Genomic DNA, 25,265 nt, shown 5'->3' with positions numbered 1-25,265 from the left:
ATAAAAGAACATTGCACCCGGGACGGAGGAGGGAGGTCAGGTCCGAAGACCTCCTCGTGGGTCTGCTCCTGGGCCTGGCCAAACTGGCCATCAACAGGTCCAGGCAGTGGGCCGTGGAGGGGGTCGTTAGGGCCGACTGCCTGCCCCTCTTCCGGGGTTACGTTAGAGCCCGGGTGTCCTTGGAGAAGGAGCACACGGTGTCCACCAACACCCTGGAGTCGTTCAGGGAGAGGTGGGTGCCGCAGGGAGTGGAGTGTATTATTTCCCCGTCCAACTCTATTTTGATTTAGTCCCTACCCTCCCCTTCACTGTTTGATCACACAGCATTGCCCTTTGATGTGAAGGGCAGTGCTTGTCACTGGCCACTCGGGGTGCTTCCTGTCTTCCTGGTAGTGGGAAACGAATAAAGATTTATGCACCTTGTGTCTCACACCTGCACACTCACAACATGGATGCTGGGGAAAAAATAAGCACTACCACAGTTAGTGTGGGAGTTAAAGAAAGGAAAAAAAAAATAAACAGACATCCTAAAAGAAAGAACATTGCATGCCATTCCATGATAGCATTGACATATCTACGTAGGCACCCGCTCTCACTGGGAACTACAATGGACAAGACGAACTGGCACAAACCAGGTAACGTGGAGAACACTCACCGTCTTTGTTACTTTTATGGCTTCTCAGTTCTTCAAATTTGTGAAAATCGATGCTGGCGTAGGTGTTCAAAGAGCTGGTCGGCGTGTGGAGCCTCGACTGCAAGGCGGGCGTGTCAACGCAGGCGCTGTCCGTCCCCAGGTCCAGGTCGATGTAATTCAGGCCGTTCTCGAAGCCGACTGACATGTGGCGCGACATCCCGGAGCGTGGAGCCCCCACGGCTGAATCCCCAACGTCGGTGCTCTCCAAGGAGGCCGAGCCGCGGCGCCTGGAGTGGTGGGAGCTGGCCTCCGAGGGTCCAGGCGCACAAGGGGCGCTTGGGAAGGTCTCAGAGCAATGACGCCTGCGCCCCTGGAGCTCGGTGCAAATTCCCTGGGCCCCCCGATCCGACCCCCTGGCAGAGTCCCGGGCTCCCTCGGGCAACGACGCCACCGGGGGGCAGGCTGTGTCACCGGGAACCGGGCTGCCCACCCTGCCCGGGCCGTGGGGGACGAGGAGGACGGGCCCGGGGACCAAAGCCGACGTTGACGTACTCAGAGGGGCTCACCCAGGGCCCTCTCGGGGAGCGGGGGCTACACTGCGGGTCTCGGAACTCGATGCTGACGTACTCCCCCGGGCTCTGGGGCTCGGTCGCCAGCGAGCTCTCTCTCCGGCGGGGCAGGGTGCTGGCTCTCACCGGGTCGAGGGGGGGGTGCGGGCTGGCGGTGGGCGAGGGGCTTCCCACTTTCAGTCTCTGTCAAGCTCTCACTGCTGCCGGTCGAGAAGGAGGAGGAGGGGGCGAGGCGGGCTGAGGGGGAGGAGGAGGGGGCAAGGTAGCCTGAGGGGGAGGAGGAGGAGGAGGAAGGGGCAAGGTAGCCTGAGGGGGAGGAGGAGGAGGAGGAGGAGGAGGAGGGGGCAAGGTAGCCTGAGGGGGAAGAGGAGGGGGTGAAGTGGGCTGAGGGGGCGGGAGGAGGGGATGAGGCGGGCTGAGAGGGAGGAGGAGGAGGGGGCAAGGTAGCCTGAGGGAGAGGAGGACGGGGTGAGGCGGCCCGTGGGGGGCGGAAGAGGGGGCAAAGCGGCAGAGGGGCAGAGGGGGAGGAGGAGGGGGCGAGGGGCGAGGCGGGCTGAGGGGGAGGAGGAGGGGGTGAGGCGGCCCGTGGGGGCGGAGGAGGGGACAGGGCGGGCTGAGGGGGAGGAGGAGGAGGAGGTGGAGGAGGGGAGGATGAGGCAGCCTGAGGGGGCGGAAGGGGAGGAGGGAGCGCGGCGCTCCGAGGAGGCAGACAGAGCCGGGTCCAGCTGCTTGTAGGAGCGGGGCAGGGAGTGGTAGCAGTGGGGGGATCGGGGGTCTGTGGGGGTACAGCCCTCCTGGTGAGGCCTGGCCGGGCAGCGTTGGTGGCAGGACGGGGGGGTGCTGGCCGGTGACATGTTCATGTAGTCTCCTCCCGGGCTGCCACCCCCCGGGGCCGGGCCCAGTCAGGGGAGCAGCTCCCACTGGGCGACATCAGCACGTAGCCCCCCGCCGGGCTCTCGACCCGGTGAGGGGCCGAAGGGCCTTTGGGGGTCATGGCCATGTAGTCATCGTCACTGGGCGCCACCACGTTGGGCAGCATGGCCACGTAGCCCTGATCGGTGCCCTGATCGTGCCCTGTTTCCAGGAGCTCGGGGCGAAGCCTGCCTGACCAGGCCCGAATACTCAAACCCCTGTCAGCCTCCTCCTCCTCCTCCTCGTCCTCCCCCCCTCGGCTGCTGGGCCTCCTCCGCAGCTGGCACTGTGGTTGGCGCTGCCCTAGGCCGCCCATGGCCACGTAGTTGTGAAGCGGCCTTCCTCCTCCTCCTGGCGAGCCGGGGCTGGACCCATACCCCTCGCCATCAGAGGAGGAGGAGGGCAGCGAGGAGGAAGAGGAGAAGCCCCCGCGGGGGAGGCCGAGGGGGCTGGAGGCCAGGTCAGGGGTCGAGCGGGACGGGGGTGGGGGAGGCAGAGGGCGGGCCCCGGGTGCCCCCTGGCTGGGCGGGGGGCTGCAGGGGGCCTCGTCGGCCGAGGGCGGGCGCGAGGAGGCAGCGCCGTCGCCGGGGGTCCGCGTCCGGGCCGGGCCAGGAGCCTGCCCCGGTGAGGTGGGCGCCCCCCGCCTCGCGACCAAGCCCACCCGGCTGGGGGGCGGGTGGTGCCGGCGGGGTGGCACCGAGATGGGGTTGGTGCCCGAGGACTGGCTCTTGCTGCGCAATCGGAACTCCTCACTCATGGCCTTCATGGCCTCCAGGATGGTTTCGTGCATGTTCTGGGCCAGCACCGAGTCGTCCACCTGCATCCAGAACTCGCCGGGCCCAGTCACCGCTGAGCGGCCCACCTCCACAAAGAAGAAGTTCTCCGAGTGCCCGCACCGACGGATGTTCATCAGCTGCAGCACCACGGCCGCGGCCTCAGAGTTCAGCTTGACCAGGTTGACCGTCTTGTCCGTCAGGCACAGCCGGTAGATGCCGCTCATGTTCCGCGTGTGGCCCAGGCCGCGGGGTCGAAGGTTAACCTGCCACACCTCCTTGAAAGGTGGCCCTGGCACCGTGGCGTAGTTCGTGTCCCCGTTCTCCACGTGAGATTTACCTGCAGGTCAGGAGGAGGAGAAAGGGCAGTTAGAAATGACAGCAATGTAACACTCCACTCATAATCAGCTTAAACTCCCCCCCCCCCCCCGACGCCCTTCACACTGACAAACAGACCTGCGAGAATAACCCTTCCCAGTTGACCTCAGCAACCTGTTACCTGATGCTACCTGTGTCCTGGTATCCAGAACACACTCTGTGGGAAGAATCGGACAGCCCCTACTTAGGCACTTGGCAATGGGCTGAATGGCCTCCTCCTGGCAGGGGGCTGTTGCCAAGGCAACTGGGAATTTCTTTTCCTAATTCGTTGCCTTTGCCTCACCCTCTTCCACGCAGGGACAGCCCTGCCAGCCCCTTCCACCACTACACTCCAACACGGCTCAAAGTTATGGAGTCGTATAATATAGAAAAAAGCCATTCAATTTAACAGGCTCATGCTAACCATCGAGCATTCAGTTGTGAAGGGCCACCGAACTCCAAACTGCATCTCTCTCTCTCTCTCTCTCCACAGACGCTGCTGAGTTTCTCCAACATTGTGTTTCTGTATAAAGCATCTGTTTTTAAAAGCAGCGTCTCACCTCCTAGTCACTCCGCAACACAAAAACCCTTTCGCTCTATTCTAGCGTTTCCCAACGAGCGCTGTACTCTGACAGAGTTCTTGAGCAAGTTGGTCCTCACGGAGGCAGCTCATTACCGCCTCCTCCTGGTGAACTGGGCAAGGGCAATAAATGCTGACGCACACAGCTCATGAGTGAATTCGTTCGAAAAAGAAATTCCCAGTCACCCCTGCTAGGAGGAGGCCATTCAGCCCATCGCCAAGTGCCTTGGTTCTGGGTTGGAGCGCTCCGAGTTGTCCCACAGCATGTCTTTTCCTGTAACCTTGCTGGGCTTCACCTGATCAAGTTATTTACTTTTGGAAAGCCAAGGTTGACTGGTGACAGATTAGCTGTGTTAAGTGCGTAAATCTAAAGATCCAGGTCCAAGAGATGATCTCCAATACAGTATCTAGGGCGAGCTCAATGGCTGGCTTGTTGTCCACGTTTACTGGGACAACTGTCCATCACAAAGGGAGCTGATTGCATGGGCCAATTACCCCTCTGAATGAACGGTCTGATTACCGGATCCCCACCATCACTATGTGACCCCCGCCCCCCCCCCCCCCAAATATCAGCCCCCTTCTGAACCCCATTTTTAGGGTTATGCTTGGATCTGCCTTCTAGGTCTTTACAGGAGACAAGTTTCAGGATGCTGCAATTACACAGGACCTTGGTGAGACCTCACCTGGATTATCGCGTGCATGTTTTGGTCTCTGTCTCTGTGGAAGGATGTCGTGGCTATGGAGGGAAAGCAATGAAGGTTTACCAGACTGAGTCCTGGAATGGTCGGACTGGTGTGTGAAGGGAGACTGGATTACATTCACTGGACTTTAGAAGAATGTGGGGGGTCTTATAGATACCTGTTAAAACTCTAACTAGATTAGACTGTGTAAACACAGGCAGAATGTTTCTGATTAACCCCTTGTTCTGGAGACCTTGGCAGTGTTTAAGGACATAGGTAGTCCATTTAAAGACTGAAAGGAGGGAAAATGCCTTCATCCAGAGGTGAGCCTGTGGAATTCTCTTCCAATGGAAAGCAGTTGAGGTTAAAATATTGAATATTTTCTATCGATAACATCCCCTCCTCAGTCTCCTACGCTCTAAAGAAAAAAAGTCCTCGCTTGTCCAACCTCTCCCTGGAACTCAGTCCCTTCAGACCTGGCAACATCCTTGTAAACCTCCTCTGCTCACTGTCCAGTTTAATAACATCCTTCCTATAGCAAGGTGACCAAACCTGAACACAGTACTCCAAGTGCGGCCTCACCAACGTCCTGTATAACTGCAACATAACTTCCCAACGTCTATACTCAATGCCCTGACTGATGAAGGCCAGTGTGCCTAAAGCCTCCTTCACTGCCCTGTCTACCTGGGACTCCACTTTCAGACAACCCTGCACCTGAACTCCAAGGTCCCTCTGTTCCCCTACACTCCTTATTTAAGACCCTCCCATTCACCATGAAATCTCCTACCTTGATTTGACTTTCCAAAATGCAAGGCCTCACACTTATCGATATTAAACTCCATTTGCCATTTCTCGGCCCACTTCCCCAGCTGATCAAGGTCCGGCTGCAATTTCCGATTTTAGTGTCATCAGCAAACTCACTAATCATGCCTTGTACATTCTCATCCAAATCATTGATACAGATAACAAACAGATCCCAAAAGCTCTGGGGCAAGGTTACCCAACTTGAAACATTAGATATGGTTCTCTCCACAGAAGCTGCCTGACCTGTTCAGTAGTGCCCAGTGTTACCCTGTTTGTGTTCCACATTCCCAGCAGACGTAGCATGGGCTATTGTTTCCTCTTCACCTCGGCTGTTCCAAGGAGGTCAACCCCAGATTCTCCCGTCCTTCAAACACAAGTGGGCAGCACGGTGGCAGAGTGGTTAGCACTGCTGCCTCCCAGCGCCAGAGACCCGGGTTCAATTCCCGCCTCAGGCGATTGACTGTGTGGAGTTTGCACATTCTCCCAGTGTCTGCGTGGGTTTGCTCCGGTTTCCTCCCACAGTCCAAAAATGTGCAGGTTAGGTGAACTGGCCATGTTAAATTGCCCGTAGTGTTAGGTGAAGAGGGAAATGGGTCTGGCCGGGTCGGTGTGGACTTGTTGGGCCGAAGGGCCTGTTTCCATACTGTAAGTAATCTAATCTGAAGTCACTCAATCCTTTTATCCATTAAGCTGCAGGGTCGCATACGTGTTCACACACTCTCAAACATTCGAGGGCACATACATGCACACAGGGTCGAGAGTGCGGTGCTGGAAAAGCACAGCCAGTCAGGCAGCATCCGAGGAGCAGAAGAATCGACACTGGGAATCTCCCAACTCAGCACTGCCCTCTCGACCTGTCCATCGTCTTTCCCATCCAACCTCTCTGACCTGTCACCTTCATCGCATTCTCAGCTACCTCCCCCCAACCGCCATAGCCCCCCTTCCATTTATCTCTCAGCTACCCTCACCTCCCCTCCCAACTCCGGCCCACAAGCCTCATTCCTGGTGATTGTCCGCGCATACATGTGCAAAACACAGAATGTGCACACGTGTCCACTCCCATACGTGCGTACACAAACACCCACAGACACCAAACAAAACCAAAGCCCACCTCCTGTTTTTGTATTGGATGTATTGGGAGACACAACAAGAAAACTTGATTAAAAATGAACAGCTTTGACCCTGGCTCCAACATCTGGGTTGCGTGGGAGCTCACTGAGACTTCGACACTTCTCTCAGGTTTTAATGCAAAGCAGCACAGGTTCAGTGGCTTCAGAACAAGAGGATAGGTAATAAATAACCTCCCACCCAAGTTCCCAATTCGATTGAGGACTGATCTGCATTTTAACTCTCTCTGCCCGCAGCTTTGAATCCACTTACTCAACAGAAGTCTCGGCTTTGCAAATTGCGATTGAATCACCAGCCTTAATGGTAACGCCGACCCCAGCCTCAATGAGTAAGGAGAGATTCCTGCTCCCCTCTTGACGTCACTCTGAATGGCCTGGCTTGGATCTAGATTAATTAGATTCCCTACAGTGTGGAAATAGGCCCTTCGGCCCAATAAATTCACACCGATCCTCCGAAGAGTAACCCACTCAGTCCCATCTCCATCTGACTAATGCACCTAAGACTACGGGCAATTTAGCATGGCCAATCCACCCTAACCTGCACATCTTTGGACTGTGGGAGGAAACCGGAGCACCCGGAGGTAACCCACGCAGACACGGGGAGAATGTGCAAACTCCATACAGACAGTCATCTGAGGCTGGAATCGAACCCAGGTCCCTGGTGCTGTGAGGCAGCAGTGCTAACCACTGAGTCACCCTCAGGTTCTGAGCCCCCAGCGTGGACTCTCTGCACCAGAGGAAGCAGTTTCTCAATCAATCAATGTTATCAAATCCTTGAACTATGCACAAGACACTTGTTGGATCTCAGCTGGGGTTCTGGGTGTCGCATTATAAGAAAAATGCAACCATATCGGAGAGAGTGCAGACGGGGTTTGGAAGAATGGTTCCAGGGATGGGAAACTTCAATGATGGGAATAGACTGAACAAGGGTGGCTCTATGGTTAGGTACTGTGAGGCAGCAGTGCAGAGATCCGGATTCGATTCCAGCCTCAGGCGACTGTCTGTGTGGAGTTTGCTCATTCTCCCCTTGTCTGCGTGGGTTTCCCCCGGGTGCTCCGGTTTCCTCCCACAATCCAATGATGTGTAGGTTAGAGTGAATTGGCCATGGAAAAGTATTCCATAGTGTTCAGGGATGTGTAGGTTAGGGTGGATTGGCCGTGCTAAATTGCCCCATAGTGTTCAGGGATGTGAAGCATGGAAAGGTTGGCCATTGGAAACGCAGGGTTACAAGGATAGGGTGGAGGGGTGGGTCTGGGAGTGATGCTCTTCGGAGGGTTTCCGTGGACCTGATGGGCCAAATGGCCTGTCTCCACCCTGTAAGCATTCTACCATCTAAGTTGGGACGATTCTCCCTGGAAAGCAGAAGGCTGAGAGGAGATCTGACTGAAGGTCATCAAAAGTCACGAGTAGGCTGGATAAAGGAGGTCGGGAAAATCTGCTGGGTTCCTCCAGCAACTTCCGTTTTCGCTGCGGAAGAACTGCTCCTGCTTGTAAGAGTAGAGAACGAGAGCGCACCGATTTACAGCAGTTCAACAAAGAGACAAACGTGAGGCAAGAGTAAGACCATTCATCACTCAGCGAGTGGTCTGGGGATATAGCACAGTGCACGGAAATGTGCTGGGGGCAGATTCAGTCGAGGCACTGAAACAAGAAGCGATGCGCAAGGTTACGAAACAAGGAAGGGAACTGCGCTCACTTGGAAAGCCAGTCCAGGCACAATGGGCCGACTGGCCTCTGCAGCACCCCAACAACGGTCTTCTCAAACCTCCTGATTCGGTTCCCCTTTAATCTTCTGCAGTCAAGCACTGACATATTACAAATAAACAAAGGCCAGTCAGTTTTCACTGGGTCTTCTCATGGTCAGCTTCTCTTCAAAGACTGGTCGAACTGCCGATAAACAGGAGCTTTGCTTTGCGATAAATCTGGCTTGCCCTATAATGAAGCCATTTGTGTCATGCACTATGCCAGCTGTGGTTTTAAACATTCAACTTGGTGACCAAACATCACAGGGATACTATGAACCCAAAATGACCTGTGCATCGCCTGGCTGGTGGATTTTGAATAAAATCTGGTAGAGGGACTTTTCTTCGTCAGTCAAGGATTGGTGACTTTTTTTGCCTTCCCAATTTCTGAACCTTAAGCAAAAAAAAACACAAAACATGCTCAAGTCCTGAAAGAGCAAGCAGGCAGAACACTCCTGTGGATTAAAAACTCCACACAAAGCGGTCCTCTAATTTTCCCTGAGACAAACACCTATGTAAACAGGTCACACTGCAACGGCACCTGCCCACCAATGGTGGCACAAGCAGCAGCCCCACGTTACTGCTTTCTCCAGCTCCTCTGCACGTGCAAGATACACGCACACATTCCAAAACGCTCCGCTGCCCACAGAGCAGCCGGGTTCTTTTTTGTGGTGCAGTTATCGATGAGTTGGGGCACGACTCTGAATGTCGAGAGACGCCACCTTTTTTGTTGTCAGCATGTTGGAAGCAACATCTTGACTGCCCTCTTGAGTGGGTTACTGAACTCCCGGCAGCACCACACCCCCCACCCCCCCACCCCCCCCCCCCCCCCCCCCCCCCCACCGCAGCACACAAAATCGCGGGCTGGACTTCAGACAGGCCTGAAGCTCTGCGACACACCAGGGCCAGGGAAAGCGCTATCAAAACGCAAGCTGCTGCTGTCCTTTCGCTGGCTGGAAATTGCCAGTTCACAGGAAGTCAAATCAGAACTACTGGCACCAGCTGGATGTTCAATTCCGGGTAGTCAGTGGGGACACATCCAGAATCCCAGGCACGGGCAGAAGCTGGGGGCTTACCAGCTCCAAGAGGTACGATATTATGTACACAAAATGTGGACCAATGGAAATCAAAGCTCCCATTATCCTCAAACACAGGTTTTCATCCCACCTGCTCCTCTACACTGTCCCTCCAAGGTACAGCACACAATCAGAAACAGAGGAAAGGTTCCAAAACACTGTCCCATCAAACACACTCCAAACAAGCACTTCCAGGACAGATGCAGCACCGAGTTCAAGAGAGAGCAAAGCTCCGTCCACTCGGTTAAATTGAAAGTAAACTCGTCTCTCTGCTATCCCCATCATCGGAACAGCACATGGTTAGATATGGGGTAAAGCTTCCTCTATTATTCAAACAAAAAGTAAATGTTCCTCAATACTGCAGCCAACAAACACTCCCCAGGACAGGGACAGCACGGGGTTAGATACAGAGTAAAGCTGCCTCTACACTGTCCCCCATCAAACACACCCAGGACAGGGACAGCACGGGGTTAGATACAGAGTAAAGCTGCCTCTACACTGTCCCCCATCAAACACTCCCCAGGACAGGGACAGCACGGGGTTAGATACAGAGTAAAGCTGCCTCTACACTGTCCCCCATCAAACACTCCCAGGACAGGGACAGCACGGGGTTAGATACAGAGTAAAGCTGCCTCTACACTGTCCCCCATCAAACACTCCCCAGGACAGGGACAGCACGGGGTTAGATACAGAGTAAAGCTCGCTCTACACTGTCCCCCATCAAACACTCCCCAGGACAGGGACAGCACGGGGTTAGATACAGAGTAAAGCTGCCTCTACACTGTCCCCCATCAAACACTCCCCAGGACAGGGACAGCACGGGGTTAGATACAGAGTAAAGCTCCCTCTACACTGTCCCCATCAAACACTCCCAGGACAGGGACAGCACGGGGTTAGATACAGAGTAAAGCTCCCTCTACACTGTCCCCCATCAACACTCCCAGGACAGGGACAGCACGGGGTTAGATACAGAGTAAAGTTCCCTCTACACTGTCCCCATCAAACACCTCCAGGACAGGGACAGCACGGGGTTAGATACAGAGTAAAGTTCCCTCTACACTGTCCCCCATCAAACACACCCAGGACAGGGACAGCACGGGGTTAGATACAGAGTAAAGCTCCCTCTACACTGTTGCCCCATCAAACACTCCCAGGACAGGGACAGCACAGGGTTAGATACAGAGTAAAGCTCTCTCTTCAGTGCACCCTTCCTAAATGGGTACATTATGAGTGAGCATCAGCCTCGTCTCTCTCGCTCCTGTGCCTCTGCTGGGCAGAGCTAATACAATTTGCAGTCTGAATGCAGATAAGTTGGCATGGAGACACTAACAGTCAGAGGACAGCAGGCACCAGCTCCTCAATAGGCAGCTCGCACAGTGCAGTCAGACTGGATCAATCATGAGGGGATACTGCCTGCAAGATTCACCCAACAACTCCATCTAACATCACTGCCATTTCCAAAAAGCACAGACTGAAATCAGCAATCCATTTGGTGTTACATAAAAAAAAGGAACCTCATGCAATGCATCAAAACTAAACAGGACACACCACACTGAACCAAAGAAGGACCTATTACTGGATTTGACCAAAGGCCTGTTTTTAAGGAACACCTTAAAAGGAGGAAAGCAAAGGCACAGAGATTGTGTGAGGAACCTTCAAATCCCAGGGCCCAGGCAGCTAAAGGCATGGCCATCAATGATGGAGTGATAGCAATCAGGGGAGAGTCAAGAGGCCAACGTTAGAGGAGGTGACAAAGACAGGGAGGGGCTGGAGGGGGTTACAGAGATAGGGAGGGGGTGTAGGGGTTGGAGGGGGTTACAGAGATAGGGAGGGGGTGTAGGGGCTGGAGGGGGTTACAGAGATAGGGAGGGGGTGTAGGGGCTGGTGGGGGTTACAGAGATAGGGAGGGGGTGTAGGGGCTGGAGGGGGTTACAGAGATAGGGAGGGGGTGTAGGGGCTGGAGGGGGTTACAGAGATAGGGAGGGGGTGTAGGGGCTGGAGGTGGTGACGGATACTGTTGGGATTTGAAGCCATTCTGTGCTGAGCTAGGAGAGGTGCCCAGTACAAGGGGCGTTGGGGGGAGAGGACTTACTGCAAATTCGGGCACGGAGCAGAGATGTTTACGGATGGGAGAGTGTGGGACAGACAGGGGGAGTGTGGGTGATGGCAGGCTTGGATCAGGGCTTCAGCAGCAAATGATCAGAGACAGAGGCAAGACAAATCCGGGCGATCTCATGGGAGATGGAAGGTGGTGGCTGGGCAATGAGCTGAAGTGTGGTCGGGTGGGGGTGGGGGCAGATCGCTTGGAGTCAGTGTCTATAAGTTGCCTTTGAAGGGTTCCTGGGGGAGAATGGCAGGGTAGGGGAGGCGGAGGAGGAGGAGGGGGGAGCAGAAGAGATTGTTGCTGGTAGTGATGTGTGGGAATCCAGCCTTCACGGTCTCCTGACACATCCACTGTGGCTCACCCAATGCCCTGTGACAGCCAGCTACCCTCTGGCTCTACCCCTCATGCTGCCGCCTCCCCCCCATTCACCCCCCCTCACTGAAATCTCCGTCACTTCCCAGCTCCGATCACATTCCTGGCAGGCTGACTCACTCCTTTCTGGATGTAACTTTCCAAGAGTTCATTTCGCTCACCAAGGCACCACGACATTTTCTTGTCCAGAGAATTGTCCGCCTGTTTCTCTGTGTCCACATTCCTCAACAAGCCTTGACCAAAACTAACTTGACCAGCCGTTTCCTGGTCGGGAAACACTATCGTATAAACCACTTCTGCCTTCTATCCAGATCTCTACAGCCTCTGATAATTTTTCAACCATTTCGGAAGGGCTGCAACCTCGGAATGCTCTGCAAGTACAAGTCCTGTTGATCTCAAATAGCTGGGTTTCAACTAGAGGATATTACCCGTCATTTCAACACTATAACTTGTTCCCCCATTATCCAGACAGACACAGACACCCCCTCTCCCCCAACACAATCTCTATCCATCTCACAGACAAAACCTCCTTCTCCCCTGCCAAACACGCTCACCCTCCCACCCTCTCCCCCCTCCGCCAAACGCGCTCACCCTCCCTCCCTCCCCCCTCCGCCAAACGCACTCACCCTCCCTCCCTCCCCCCTCCGCCAAACGCGCTCACCCTCCCTCCCTCCCCCCTCCGCCAAACACACTCACCCTCCCTCCCTCTCTCCCCTCCGCCAAACACGCGCACCCTCGCTCCCTCCCTCCCCCTCCCCAATACAAACCCTGTCTCTGCCCCATGAGCATACTGACACAAACTCTCCCTTCCCCCCCCACCCCCCCTCCCCACGTACCCACACGTTCGCCCTCTCTCTCTCCCATGCACACACAGCCCTCTCTCACATGCCAAAAGAGAAAATGTTGGAAAATCTCAGCAGGTCTGGCAGCTAAGGAGATAAAAGAGCTGACGTTTCGAGTCTAACTGACCCTTTGTCAAAGCTTCGACAGATGCTGCCAGAACCTGCTGAGATTTTCCAGCATTGTCTCTTTCGGTTTCAGATTCCAGCATCCGCAGTAATTTGCTTTTATCCTCTCTCACGCGCGCTCTCACACTCACTAACAACCTGTCCACCACTCAAACTCCAGCTCCTCCAACACATTCACCAATCTTTGAACTTGGCAGTACCATACTGGGAGAGGGATTAGCAAAAAAGCATGGCATCTTGAGTTTTGGTTCGGCCCCAACTACAGCCCATTGCCCAGTTCTGGTCCCCATCCTATCGGCGTGACATGAGGGTCTGAGTGAAGGTGTGACATAGATTGCCCCAAGTGGTTCCAGGGATGAGGGGGGCTTTCATGACGAGAAGCTAAGCTGGCTCTCCTCGGAGCGAAGGGGAACGAGGGGAGATTTGATCGAGGAACAGGAGTAGGCCATTCAGCCCATCAAATCTCCCGCCATTCAATGGCTGATCAATCATTTCACCCGACCCACATAACTCTGGGAATCTCTCCATTTTTACATTGATCATACACAAACAACTGAGCTTCCACACCCCTTCCTGGTAGAGAAATTCCGAAGGTTCACAACCCTCCAAGTAAGAGACAAACCCTCGCTCATCTCAGACGGAAGTGGCATCCCCATTGTGTTTAAATGGTGCCCCCCCCCACCCACACAACCTGGGTTCAAGACTCGGAGGAAACATCTTACCTGCACCTACCCTGTGTACCCCTTTAAACATTTTGAGAGTTTTGGTGAGATCACCACTCAAGCCTTCAAAACTCTGGAGTATAAAGGCCTGGGTTGCCCAACCTCTCTTCACAGGGCAGTTCCACTCGTCTGGGAACCAGTCTGGTGAACCTGCGCCCCACTCCTTCACTGATGAGAATATCCCCCCTGAGATGAGGAGAGTAAAACTGCACACACACTACTCCAGGTGCGGTTTAACCAAACCCTTGTGTAATTCAAACAAGACTTCACTACCCCTGTACTCAGACAAGACAATGCTCAAGGCAAGCCGTTTGGCTGACGCTACAAGGGGGCAGACATTTGAGATTCTGGGTCAGACGTACTGCAGAACGTGGTGCAAGTGGAGATAATGACCAATTTCAGAAGGAAAAGTCCTGGCAGACACTGAGGGGAAGTGTCGACAGGGAAATAGCACTGGCAATGGGGCTGACTGGATCACTCTACAGAGAGCTGGCATTGCCTGAGTGAGCCAAATGGCCTGCACTATGAATATGTCTAAACTTGACGCTTAATTCGAATGGTTTTGGATCTGACAGCCTTGCTGGGTTTGATGTGTTTGTAACAGCTCGACCAGTAATGTCCTGGTTTCGGACAGGAGTTTCTCAGCTCTGCATTTTGGCGTTAACGCTCTACTAGAAGAATTGGAGTCAGCATTGAAGTTGACTGTTTATGTTTAGCAGTTTTGGATCCAATAAAGTTTTTTACGCTTGCATTTTTAAAAAAAAGAGCTTTCCAAAGAGGAGAACGGGTCAGCTATTCCTCAAACAAAAGGTACAGCGTGCGTTCCAAAAGTTGACACCTCCAGCAATCTCTCCATATCAAGACATGAAAACCCAAACTATAATGATTTTATATAAACAAAAAAGCTGATTAAGTAAACAACAAAGGACAAGCTAGGAGCTAGGTGAAAGGGGACAATTGAGAGCACGGGAGAGAGAGAGAGAGATGGGGTGGGGAGGGGGATAAAGACAATCTGAGGAATGACAACAAAGGACAAACTGAGCCAAGAGGAAAAGAGATACATACGTTAATCAAACCAGCAGGAAGGAGGGGGAATGCAAAGGAGGAGGAAATAAAGAAAAACATGAAGGGGTGGTGGAGAGAGAGAGAGAGAGAGCGAGCGAGAGTGAGAGCACGTGAGACAGAGAGAGAGAGAGCGACAGTGAGAGAGTGAGAGCGCGAGACAGAGAGAGAGAGAGAGAGAGAGAGAGAGCGAGAGGAGAGCGCGAGAGCAAGAGCGAGAGAGCGAACAAGAGAGCGAAAGAGAGAGAGAGCGCGAGAGAGAGAGGGACAGAGAGAGAGAGGGACAGAGAGAGAGAGGGACAGAGAGAGAGAGAGACAGACAGAGAGAGAGAGCGACAGAGAGAGAGATAGAGAGAGAGAACAGGAAGTATACAGGAAGGGGATAGGATGGAGGGACCAGATAGAGAATGGAGTGAATGCAAGAAAGCTGTAGAGGATAGATGGTGTGTAAGAGGAGAGGTGTAACGAGCAGGGGGATGTGTAAGGATAACAGGGTTATGGGGGAGAGGCAGGAGAATGGTGTTGAAAAACGCATGACCCATAGAGCTGACTGGATGGACCAAATGGCCTGAGTCTGCTCCTGTACCTCACAGGGGCAGTGTGAGAGACAGTGTGACTGGACCTCAGCAGCTGAATGATGGATGGGAGTGAGTGTAAGGGTGGAGGTTTCAGGAAGATGGGACTGTGACAGCCACTGCAAAGATAAAAAGGAGTTGGGATCAGTGCATAGCACCAGCTCTCCTGTAGCTGGACAGCATGTGAAAGCCTGAGTGGGGGAATGGAGTGAGTGAGGGATAGATGGAGTGAGAGAGTGTGTGTGGACGCACTGCAGAGGGGACATGGAGAAAGTGCGATGTGTACCGGAGAGGACAAGTTGCCTTATTCTTAGATACCAGCTTCCTGAGGATAGAGTGAGTGTGAGCGGAAATGCAATGGAGAGAGTGTGAAAGTGGAGGTATGGGGGATGGAGTGACTGAAATCACCAGTGTTTTCTCATACCCCTTCCCGAGTGCCTTTTTAACGTAACCCCATGCACATTCTGTACAGCTCTCTGGTTTCAGAGTGCTCCAGTACCTGCAGGAAGCTGCTCTCTTATCCAGTCACATAATTCACGCTGATGCCACCCTTCACCTTTACAGAAACACGTTGGCCCTGCACTCTCACTCGTTCCTTTCTGAACGCCTTCCACTATTCCAATGTAGATTTTCAGAAGGGTTACACCCAAAACATCGACTTCCCCAACTCCTGATGCTGCCTGCCTTGCTGTGTTCCTCCAGCCTCCTGCCTGTCCCTCCTGATGCTGCCTGCCTTGCTGTGTTCCCCAGCCTCCTGCCTGTCCCTCCTGATGCTGCCTGCCTTGCTGTGTTCCCCCAGCCTCCTACCTGTCCCTCCTGATGCTGCCTGCCTTGCTGTGTTCCCCCAGCCTCCTGCCTGTCCCTCCCGATGCTGCCTGCCTTGCTGTGTTCCCACAGCCTCCTGCCTGTCCCTCCTGATGCTGCCTGCCTTGCTGTGTTCCCCCAGCCTCCTGCCTGTCCCTCCTGATGCTGCCTGCCTTGCTGTGTTCCTCCAGCTTCCTGCCTGTCCCTCCTGATACTGCCTGCCTTGCTGTGTTCCCCCAGCCTCCTGCCTGTCCCTCCTGATGCTGCCTGCCTTGCTGTGTTCCCCCAGCCTCTTGCCTGTCCCTCCTGATGCTGCCTGCCTTGCTGTGTTCCCCCAGCCTCCTGCCTGTCCCTCCTGATGCTGCCTGCCTTGCTGTGTTCCCCCAGCCTCCTGCCTGTCCCTCCTGATACTGCCTGCCTTGCAGTGCTCCCCCAGCCTCCTGCCTGTCCCTCCTGATGCTGCCTGCCTTGCTGTGTTCCCCCACCCTCCTGCCTGTCCCTCCTGATGCTGCCTGCCTTGCTGTGTTCCCCCAGCCTCTTGCCTGTCCCTCCTGATGCTGCCTGCCTTGCTGTGTTCCACCAGCCTCCTGCCTGTCCCTCCTGATACTGCCTGCCTTGCTGTGTTCCCCCAGCCTCCTGCCTGTCCCTCCTGATGCTGCCTGCCTTGCTGTGTTCCCCCAGCCTCCTGCCTGTCCCTCCTGATGCTGCCTGCCTTGCTGTGTTCCCCCAGCCTCCTGATGCTGCCTGCCTTGCTGTGTTCCACCAGCCTCCTGCCTGTCCCTCCTGATACTGCCTGCCTTGCTGTGTTCCCCCAGCCTCCTGCCTGTCCCTCCTGATGCTGCCTGCCTTGCTGTGTTCCCCCAGCCTCCTGCCTGTCCCTCCTGATGCTGCCTGCCTTGCTGTGTACCCCCAGCCTCCTGCCTGTCCCTCCTGATACTGCCTGCCTTGCTGTGTTCCCCCAGCCTCCTGCCTGTCCCTCCTGATACTGCCTGCCTTGCTGTGTTCCCCCAGCCTCCTGCCTGTCCCTCCTGATGCTGCCTGCCTTGCTGTGTTCCCCCAGCCTCCTGCCTGTCCCTCCTGATGCTGCCTGCCTTGCTGTGTTCCCCCAGCCTCCTGATACTGCCTGCCTTGCTGTGTTCCCCCAGCCTCCTGCCTGTCCCTCCCGATTCTGCCTGCCTTGCTGTGTTCCCCCAGCCTCCTGCCTGTCCCTCCTGATGCTGCCTGCCTTGCTGTGTTCCCCCAGCCTCCTGCTTGTCCCTCCTGATGCTGCCTGCCTTGCTGTGTTCCCCCAGCCTCCTGATACTGCCTGCCTTGCTGTGTTCCCCCAGCCTCCAGCCTGTCCCTCCTGATGCTGCCTGCCTTGCTGTGTTCCCCCAGCCTCCAGCCTGTCCCTCCTGATGCTGCCTGCCTTGCTGTGTTCCCCCAGCCTCCAGCCTGTCCCTAATGGTGCTGCCTGCCTTGCTGTGTTCCCCCAGCCTCCTGCCTGTCCCTCCTGATGCTGCCTGCCTTGCTGTGTTCCCCCAGCCTCCTGCCTGTCCCTCCTGATGCTGCCTGCCTTGCTGTGTTCCCCCAGCCTCCTACCTGTTCCTCCTGATGCTGCCTGCCTTGCTGTGTTCCTCCAGCCTCCTGCCTGTCCCTCCTGATGCTGCCTGCCTTGCTGTGTTCCTCCAGCCTCCTGCCTGTCCCTCCTGATGCTGCCTGCCTTGCTGTGTTCCTCCAGCCTCCTGCCTGTCCCTCCTGATGCTGCCTGCCTTGCTGTGTTCCCCCAGCCCCCTGATACTGCCTGCCTTGCTGTGTTCCCCCAGCCTCCTGCCTGTCCCTCCTGATACTGCTTGCCTTGCTGTGTTCCCCCAGCCTCCTGCCTGTCCCTCCTGATGCTGCCTGCCTTGCTGTGTTCCCCCAGCCTCCTGCCTGTCCCTCCTGATGCTGCCTGCCTTGCTGTGTTCCCCCAGCCTCCTGCCTGTCCCTCCTGATACTGCCTGCCTTGCTGTGTTCCCCCAGCCTCCTGCCTGTCCCTCCTGATGCTGCCTGCCTTGCTGTGTTCCCCCAGCCTCCAGCCTGTCCCTCCTGATGCTGCCTGCCTTGCTGTGTTCCCCCAGCCTCCAGCCTGTCCCTAATGGTGCTGCCTGCCTTGCTGTGTTCCCCCAGCCTCCAGCCTGTCCCTCCTGATGCTGCCTGCCTTGCTGTGTTCCCCCAGCCTCCAGCCTGTCCCTAATAGTGCTGCCTGCCTTGCTGTGTTCCCCCAGCCTCCTGCCTGTCCCTCCTGATGCTGCCTGCCTTGCTGTGTTCCCCCAGCCTCCTGCCTGTCCCTCCTGATGCTGCCTGCCTTGCTGTGTTCCCCCAGCCTCCTGCCTGTCCCTCCTGATACTGCCTGCCTTGCTGTGTTCCCCCAGCCTCCTGCCTGTCCCTCCTGATGCTGCCTGCCTTGCTGTGTTCCCCCAGCCTCCTGCCTGTCCCTCCTGATGCTGCCTGCCTTGCTGTGTCCCCCCAGCCTCCAGCCTGTCCCTCCTGATACTGCCTGCCTTGCTGTGTTCCCCCAGCCTCCTGATGCTGCCTGCCTTGCTGTGTTCCCGTAGCCCCCTGCCTGTCCCTCCTGATGCTGCCTGCCTTGCTGTGTTCCCCCAGCCTCCTGCCTGTCCCTCCTAATGCTGCCTGCCTTGCTGTGTTCCCCCAGCCTCCTGCCTGTCCCTCCTGATGCTGCCTGCCTTGCTGTGTTCCCCCAGCCTCCTGATACTGCCTGCCTTGCTGTGTCCCCCCAGCCTCCAGCCTGTCCCTCCTGATGCTGCCTGCCTTGCTGTGTTCCCCCAGCATCCTGCCTGTCCCTCCTGATGCTCCCTGCCTTGCTGTGTTCCTCCAGCTTCCTGCCTGTCCCTCCTGATACTGCCTGCCTTGCTGTGTTCCCCCAGCCTCCTGCCTGTCCCTCCTGATGCTGCCTGCCTTGCTGTGTTCCCCCAGCCTCCTGCCTGTCCCCCCTGATGCTCCCTGCCTTGCTGTGTTCCTCCAGCTTCCTGCCTGTCCCTCCTGATACTGCCTGCCTTGCTGTGTTCCTCCAGCTTCCTGCCTGTCCCTCCTGATGCTGCCTGCCTTGCTGTGTTCCCCCAGCCTCCTGATGCTGCCTGCCTTGCTGTGTTCCCCCAGCCTCCTGCCTGTCCCTCCTGATGCTGCCTGCCTTGCTGTGTTCCCCCAGCCTCCTGATGCTGCCTGCCTTGCTGTGTCCCCCCAGCCTCCTGCCTGTCCCTCCTGATACTGCCTTTATTTCTGCTCCATCTTTGTCCTTATCCATAATTGCCTTACATTTTACAAAGTTATCATCACTACCAGCAAAATGCCCGGCATCGTTATCTAAAATTAACAAAAGCAACGTCCCTTTAGAGTTTCTGCATCATAGAATCCCTACAGTGTGGGAGCAGGCCATTCGGCCCATCATATGCACACTGACCCACCCAAGAGCATCCCACCCTGTGATCTTGCATTCCCGATGGCTAATCCACCTACCCTGCACGCTTTAAGAACACACCCCTGGAAACATGAAGAATTCCATCCCCTCTACATGGCCCACACTTTGAGTATCCTGGTTAATTCTAGGGTGGTTGAAATCTGTTATTATTACCCAATTATTTTTGCATTCCTTTGAGCGTTTGCCATATCTGTCTCTGTCCCTCTCCCTGTTAGTGATGTACAATCCCAATAATGTGACTGCTCCTTTTTATTTTTAACTGGCTCAACTGAAAACAAAAAACCTTGTAGATATCATCCCTCTTTACTGAAGTACTGGGCGGCACGGTGGCTCAGTGGTTAGCACTGCTGCCTCCCAGTGTCAGGGACCTGGGTTCAATCCCAGCCTCGGGTAGCTCTCTGTGTGGAGTTTGCACGTTCTCCCAGTGTCTGCGTGGGGTTTCCTCCGGGTGCTCCGGTTTCCTCCCACAGTCCAAAGATATGCAGGTTAGGGTGGATTGGCCATGCTAAATTACCCCATAGTGTTCAGGGATGTGTAGGTTAGGGTGGATTGGCCATGCTAAATTACCCCATAGTGTTCAGGGATGTGTGGGTTAGGGTGGATTGGCCATGGGATATTGCCCGTGGTGTTGGGTCCATGTAGGGGAATGGGTGGGTTACTCTTCAGAGGGTCAGTGTGGACTTGTTGGGACAAAGGGCTTGTTTCCATACTGTAGGAAATCTAATGTAATTGACACGCTGATCAATATTGCAACCCCCATGTCCTATTTGCACTCCTGGAGGGTCTATCCCCCTAGACCTGTCCCTCCTTAACCCTGATAGCAATGGTATCACACCTCCAATGCTTTTATTAACACCCTTACTCACACAATTCATAGCTCTACAATAAAAGTCAACCTTGCCATGTTCCCTTGGGAAAATACTTTGTATACTCTGCTTTCCAAACTGACTTGTTATTTCAATCTGCCCATCGTCCCCCAAGTTTTCCTCCAGTCCATCGCCCTTTCACCTGCCAAATTAGTTGAGAACAACATGGAACGCACTAGCAAACACATCCCACTCTCACACGGTCGCATTCCTGTTCAGCTGTAGCCTGTTGGCTTTATACACGTCCCTCCTTCTGCAGAAACACAGCCTGTGATCCAAGCATCATAACCCTCCTCCCTCTTCCAAATCTTCCGCCAAGCATTCATCAGCTCTGTCTAGATTCACGGGCACGTGGAACCCAGGAGCAACCCAGAGATCCCAACCTTTTGAGTTTCCGTTTTACAACCTGCTACGTCGCTCTCTAAATTCTTGTCACGGAACCTCTTTTTACCCACATCACTCAGTGACAATAGGAAATGGAGGGAGTAATGACAGCCCAGAGCACAGGGCAGGACTTGGCTGTCCTCTCCTGAGGCAGCATCCAAGTAGCTTCGAAATCGACGTTTCGGGCAAAAGCCCTTCATCAGGAATAAAAGGAGAAGGGCTTTTGCCCGAAACGTCGATTTCGAAGCTCCTCGGGTGCTGCCTGAACCGCTGTGCTCTTCCAGCACCACTAATCCAGAATCTGGTTTCCAGCATCTGCAGTCATTGTTTCTACCTTGTCTTCTCCTGAGGGCAGTCTGAATGTGAGGGTGAGTGAGAGAGTGGAGGTTAGGGGATGGACTGAGTGACAGCCTGAACCAGACGTCAGGAGTTGACTCAATGCCTGGCCTGCATGACACAAGCTGCCCTGAGGATGGAGTGAGCGTTAAGAATGGAGGCATAAAGATGGAGTGTGTGTGTGTGAGACCGAGGAGGTGTAAGGGATGGAGTGAGTGTGATAACCAGGAAGGAACTGGCTCAGCATCCAGTCACGGCTCTCCTGAGAAAGTGGCAGCAGAGGGGTTTTGGGGCCCGAGTGTGAGGATTTTCAGGTTTTAGTAATAAAGGACAGATAGTGTGAGGAACAAGGGAGGAGTGCGGGAGATGGAGTGAGCACATGTGACAGTGGCGTACCTAACGGCAGGGAGACTGCCCAATACCAGCGCGCCAGAAGATGGACAGTGTCAGAGAGATGGAGGGAGTCGGGTGAGGGCAGAGGAGTGTGAGCTATACAACTGAAGGATGGAGGAGTGTGAGGTACACAGGGACAGACGGAGACAGGCAGGGTGAGGGACACAGACAGAGAGAGAGAGAGAGAGACACACACACAGACTGGGTGAGGGACACAGAGAGAAAGAGAGAGGGGAGAGAGAGGAGAGAAGAGAGGAAGAGAGAGACAGACAGACAGACACAGGGTAAGGGGGCACAGGGACAGACAAGGTGAGGGACAGAGACAGACAGGGTGAGGGACAGATGGTGAGGTTCACAGGGACACACACAGGGTGAGGAAGACTGGGATACAGAAATGGGACAGGCAGGGTGGGGGAGACAGGCACACACGGGGGTAGGGGTGTGTGGGGGGAGAGGAGTGTGAGGGGGGGTTTGTGCGGGGGGAGTGTGAGTGGGGGTGTGTATGAGAAGGGTGCGTGTGAGGGGGGTGCGTGTGAGGGGGGGTTTGTGAGGGAAGGGGGGTTTGTGAGGGAGGGGGGGTTTGTGAGGGAGGGGGGGGTGTGTGAGGGGGGGGTGTGTGAGGGGGGGGTGTGTGACGGGGGGGTGTGACGGGGGGGGTGTGACGGGGGGGGTGTGACGGGGGGGGTGTGACGGGGGGGGTGTGTGACGGGGGGGGTGTGTGACGGGGGGGGTGTGACGGGGGGGGTGTGACGGGGGGGGTGTGACGGGGGGGTGTGACGGGGGGGTTGTTAGTGATGGGTGTGTGTGTGAGGGTGTGTGTGTGTGAGGGGGGATGGGTGAGGGGTGTGTGTGAGGGGGGATGGGTGAGGGGTGTGTGTGAGGGGGGATGGGTGAGGGGTGTGTGTGAGGGGGGTGTGTGAGGGCCTGTGTCTGGGGGGGTCTGTGTGAGGGTCTGTGTCTGGAGGATGTGTGTGAGGGTCTGTGTCTGGAGGGTGTGTGTGAGGGTCTGTGTCTGGGGTCTGTGTCTGGGGGGTATGTGTGAGGGTCTGTGTCTGGGTGTGTGTGAGGGTCTGTGTGAGGGTGTGTGTCTGGGGGGTGTGTCTGGGGGGTGTGTGTCTGGGGGGTGTGTGTCTGGGGGGGTGTCTGGGGGGGGTGTCTGGGGGGGGTGTGTCTGGGGGGTGTGTGTCTGGGGGGGGGTGTGTCTGGGGGGGGTGTGTCTGGGGGGGGTGTGTCTGGGGGGTGTGTGTCTGGGTGTGTGTCTGGGGGGTGTGTGTCTGGGTGTGTGTCTGGGGGGTGTGTCTGGGGGGTCTGTGTCTGGGGTCTGTGTCTGGGGGGTATGTGTGAGGGTCTGTGTGAGGGTGTGTGTCTGGGGGGTGTGTCTGGGGGTGTGTCTGAGGGGGTGTGAGGGTGTGTGTGAGGGTGTGTGTCTGGGGGGGTCTGTGTGAGGGTGTGTGTGAGGGTGTGTGTCTGGGGGGGTGTGAGGGTCTGTGTGAGGGTGTGTCTGGGAGGTGTGTGTGAGGGTGTGTGTCTGGGGGGTCTGTGTGAGGGTGTGTGTGAGGGGGGGTGTGAGGGGGTGTGTCTGGGGGGGGTGTGTGTCTGGGTGTGTGTGTGAGGGTCTGTGTGAGGGTGTGTGTCTGGGGGGGTGTGAGGGTGTGTGTCTGGGGGTGTGTGTGTGAGGGTGTGTGTGAGGGTGTGTGTGAGGGTGTGTGTGAGGGTGTGTGTGAGGGTCTGTGTCTGGGGTGTGTGTGTCTGGGGGGTGTGTCTGGGGGGTGTGTGTGAGGGTCTGTGTGAGGGTCTGTGTGAGGGTGTGTGTGAGGGTGTGTGTGAGGGTGTGTGTGAGGGTGTGTGTGAGGGTGTGTGTCTGGGGTGTGTGTCTGGGGTGTGTGTCTGGGGTGTATGTGTCTGGGGTGGGTGTGTCTGGGGTGTGTGTCTGGGGTGTGTGTCTGGGGTGTGTGTGTCTGGGGTGTGTGTGTCTGGGGTGTGTGTCTGGGGTGTGTGTGTGAGGGTGTGTGAGGGTGTGTGTCTGGGGTGTGTGTGTGAGGGTGTGTGTGAGGGTGTGTGTCTGGGGTGTGTGTCTGGGGTGTGTGTCTGGGGTGTGTGTGTGAGGGTGTGTGTGTGAGGGTGTGTGTGAGGGTGTGTGTGAGGGTGTGTGTCTGGGTGTGTGTGAGGGTGTGTGTCTGGGTGTGTGTGAGGGTGTGTGTCTGGGGGGTGTGTGAGGGTCTGTGTGAGGGTGTGTGTCTGGGTGTGTGTGAGGGTGTGTGTCTGGGTGTGTGTGAGGGTCTGTGTGAGGGTCTGTGTGAGGGTGTGTGTCTGGGTGTGTGTCTGGGTGTGTGTGAGGGTGTGTGTGAGGGTGTGTGTCTGGGTGTGTGTGAGGGTGTGTGTGAGGGTGTGTGTCTGGGTGTGTGTGAGGGTGTGTGTGAGGGTGTGTGTCTGGGTGTGTGTGAGGGTGTGTGTGAGGGTGTGTGTGAGGGTGTGTGTCTGGGGGGGTGCCGTACCCAGCTGCGCGCTCAGTGCGCGGTACCAGCTCTCCTGCTCCTCCGCTCCCGCCGCCGCCAGGCACACGCTCTCGCTGCGCGTGTACACGCAGAGCAGGTATCGGGAGCGCGCGTCGCGCCGCTTGTTGACGGTGAAGCAGGAGCTGAGCGGGAGCGCGCGGCGGGGACCCGCGCCGCGGCTGCGGAACTTCTTCTCGCTGTCGTAGAGCTCGAGGCGCGCGGGTCCGCTGTCACTCGCCGACCGCAGCACGCAGTACCGCCGGTGCAGGCTCTTCCACTTCCGCAGCACCCCGCACTTCTTCACGTCCGACCCCTGCCCCGGCCCCGGGCTCGGGCTCGGGCTCGGGCTCTGCCCCGGCTCCTGCTCCGGTCCCGGCTCCGCCATTCCAACCGGCCGCACCGAATGCGAATGTAAATCCCCCCCGCCCCCGCCGCTGCTCCCTCCTCACGGCCGCTGCATCTCTCCCGCCGCCGCCCGCTGCCGTGCACCGCTCCCTCACAGCGTTTGCAGAAACCTCCTTTTGCACACACCCCCGGCTGCTGCAAATAAAACTTTGCAATAATCTCCCTGTCCCTCCCTGTCCCTCTCTGTCTCTCTCTCTCTCTCTTTCCCCTCCCCTTGTTTTGCAAAAGCGAAAAAAAAATCTCCTCCTCCTCTTGCAGCGTGTCCTTTTAAAGCGCCGCCGCCTCTGGCGGAGAGGTGTGTGCATATACACACATATACACATATATACATACATATATATACACACATATACATATATACATACATATATATACACACATATACATATATACACACATGTACACACATATATACATATATATACACACATGTACACACATATATACATATATATACACACATACACACACACATATACACACATATACATATATACACACATATATATATACACATACATATACATATACACATATATACATATATATATACACACACACACATATACACACCCATATTCACATATACACACCCATACATATACATATATACACACACATATATACACACACACATACATATACACACACACCCATACATATACATATATACACACACATACATATACACACACCCATACACATACACACACATATACACATATATATACACACCCATACACACACATATACACCTCCCATACATATACATATATACACACACATATACACATATATATACACACCCATACACACACACATACATATACATATATACACACACATATACACATCCATACATATACACACATATATACACACACATACATATACACACACCCATACACACAGATACACACACCCATACACATACACACACATATACACATATACACACCCATACATATACACATGTACACACATATACACACCCATACATATACACATATACACACACATATACACATATACACACACATATACATATATACACACATATATACACAT

General features: G+C 55.3%; 1 protein-coding gene across 1 annotated transcript in view; it reads right to left on the bottom strand.

The window, feature by feature from the left end:
- The window catches only part of LOC140492447 (insulin receptor substrate 1-like), a 104,711-nt gene extending 80,289 nt beyond the window's left edge, over window positions 1–24,422 (bottom strand). The window contains 5 exon segments of the mRNA XM_072591337.1: window positions 656–1,128; window positions 1,130–1,386; window positions 1,749–2,077; window positions 2,080–3,228; window positions 23,793–24,422. Coding sequence (XP_072447438.1) covers window positions 656–1,128; window positions 1,130–1,386; window positions 1,749–2,077; window positions 2,080–3,228; window positions 23,793–24,177 — 2,593 coding nt within the window. The 5' untranslated portion in view covers window positions 24,178–24,422.
- Window positions 24,423–25,265: the final 843 nt, after the last annotated feature.

Source organism: Chiloscyllium punctatum, chromosome 21, assembly GCF_047496795.1.
Source record: "Chiloscyllium punctatum isolate Juve2018m chromosome 21, sChiPun1.3, whole genome shotgun sequence".
Classification (NCBI taxonomy): domain Eukaryota; kingdom Metazoa; phylum Chordata; class Chondrichthyes; order Orectolobiformes; family Hemiscylliidae; genus Chiloscyllium; species Chiloscyllium punctatum.
The sequence above is the reverse complement of the archived record's forward strand: the minus strand, read 5'-3'. Positions and strand labels throughout refer to the sequence as shown.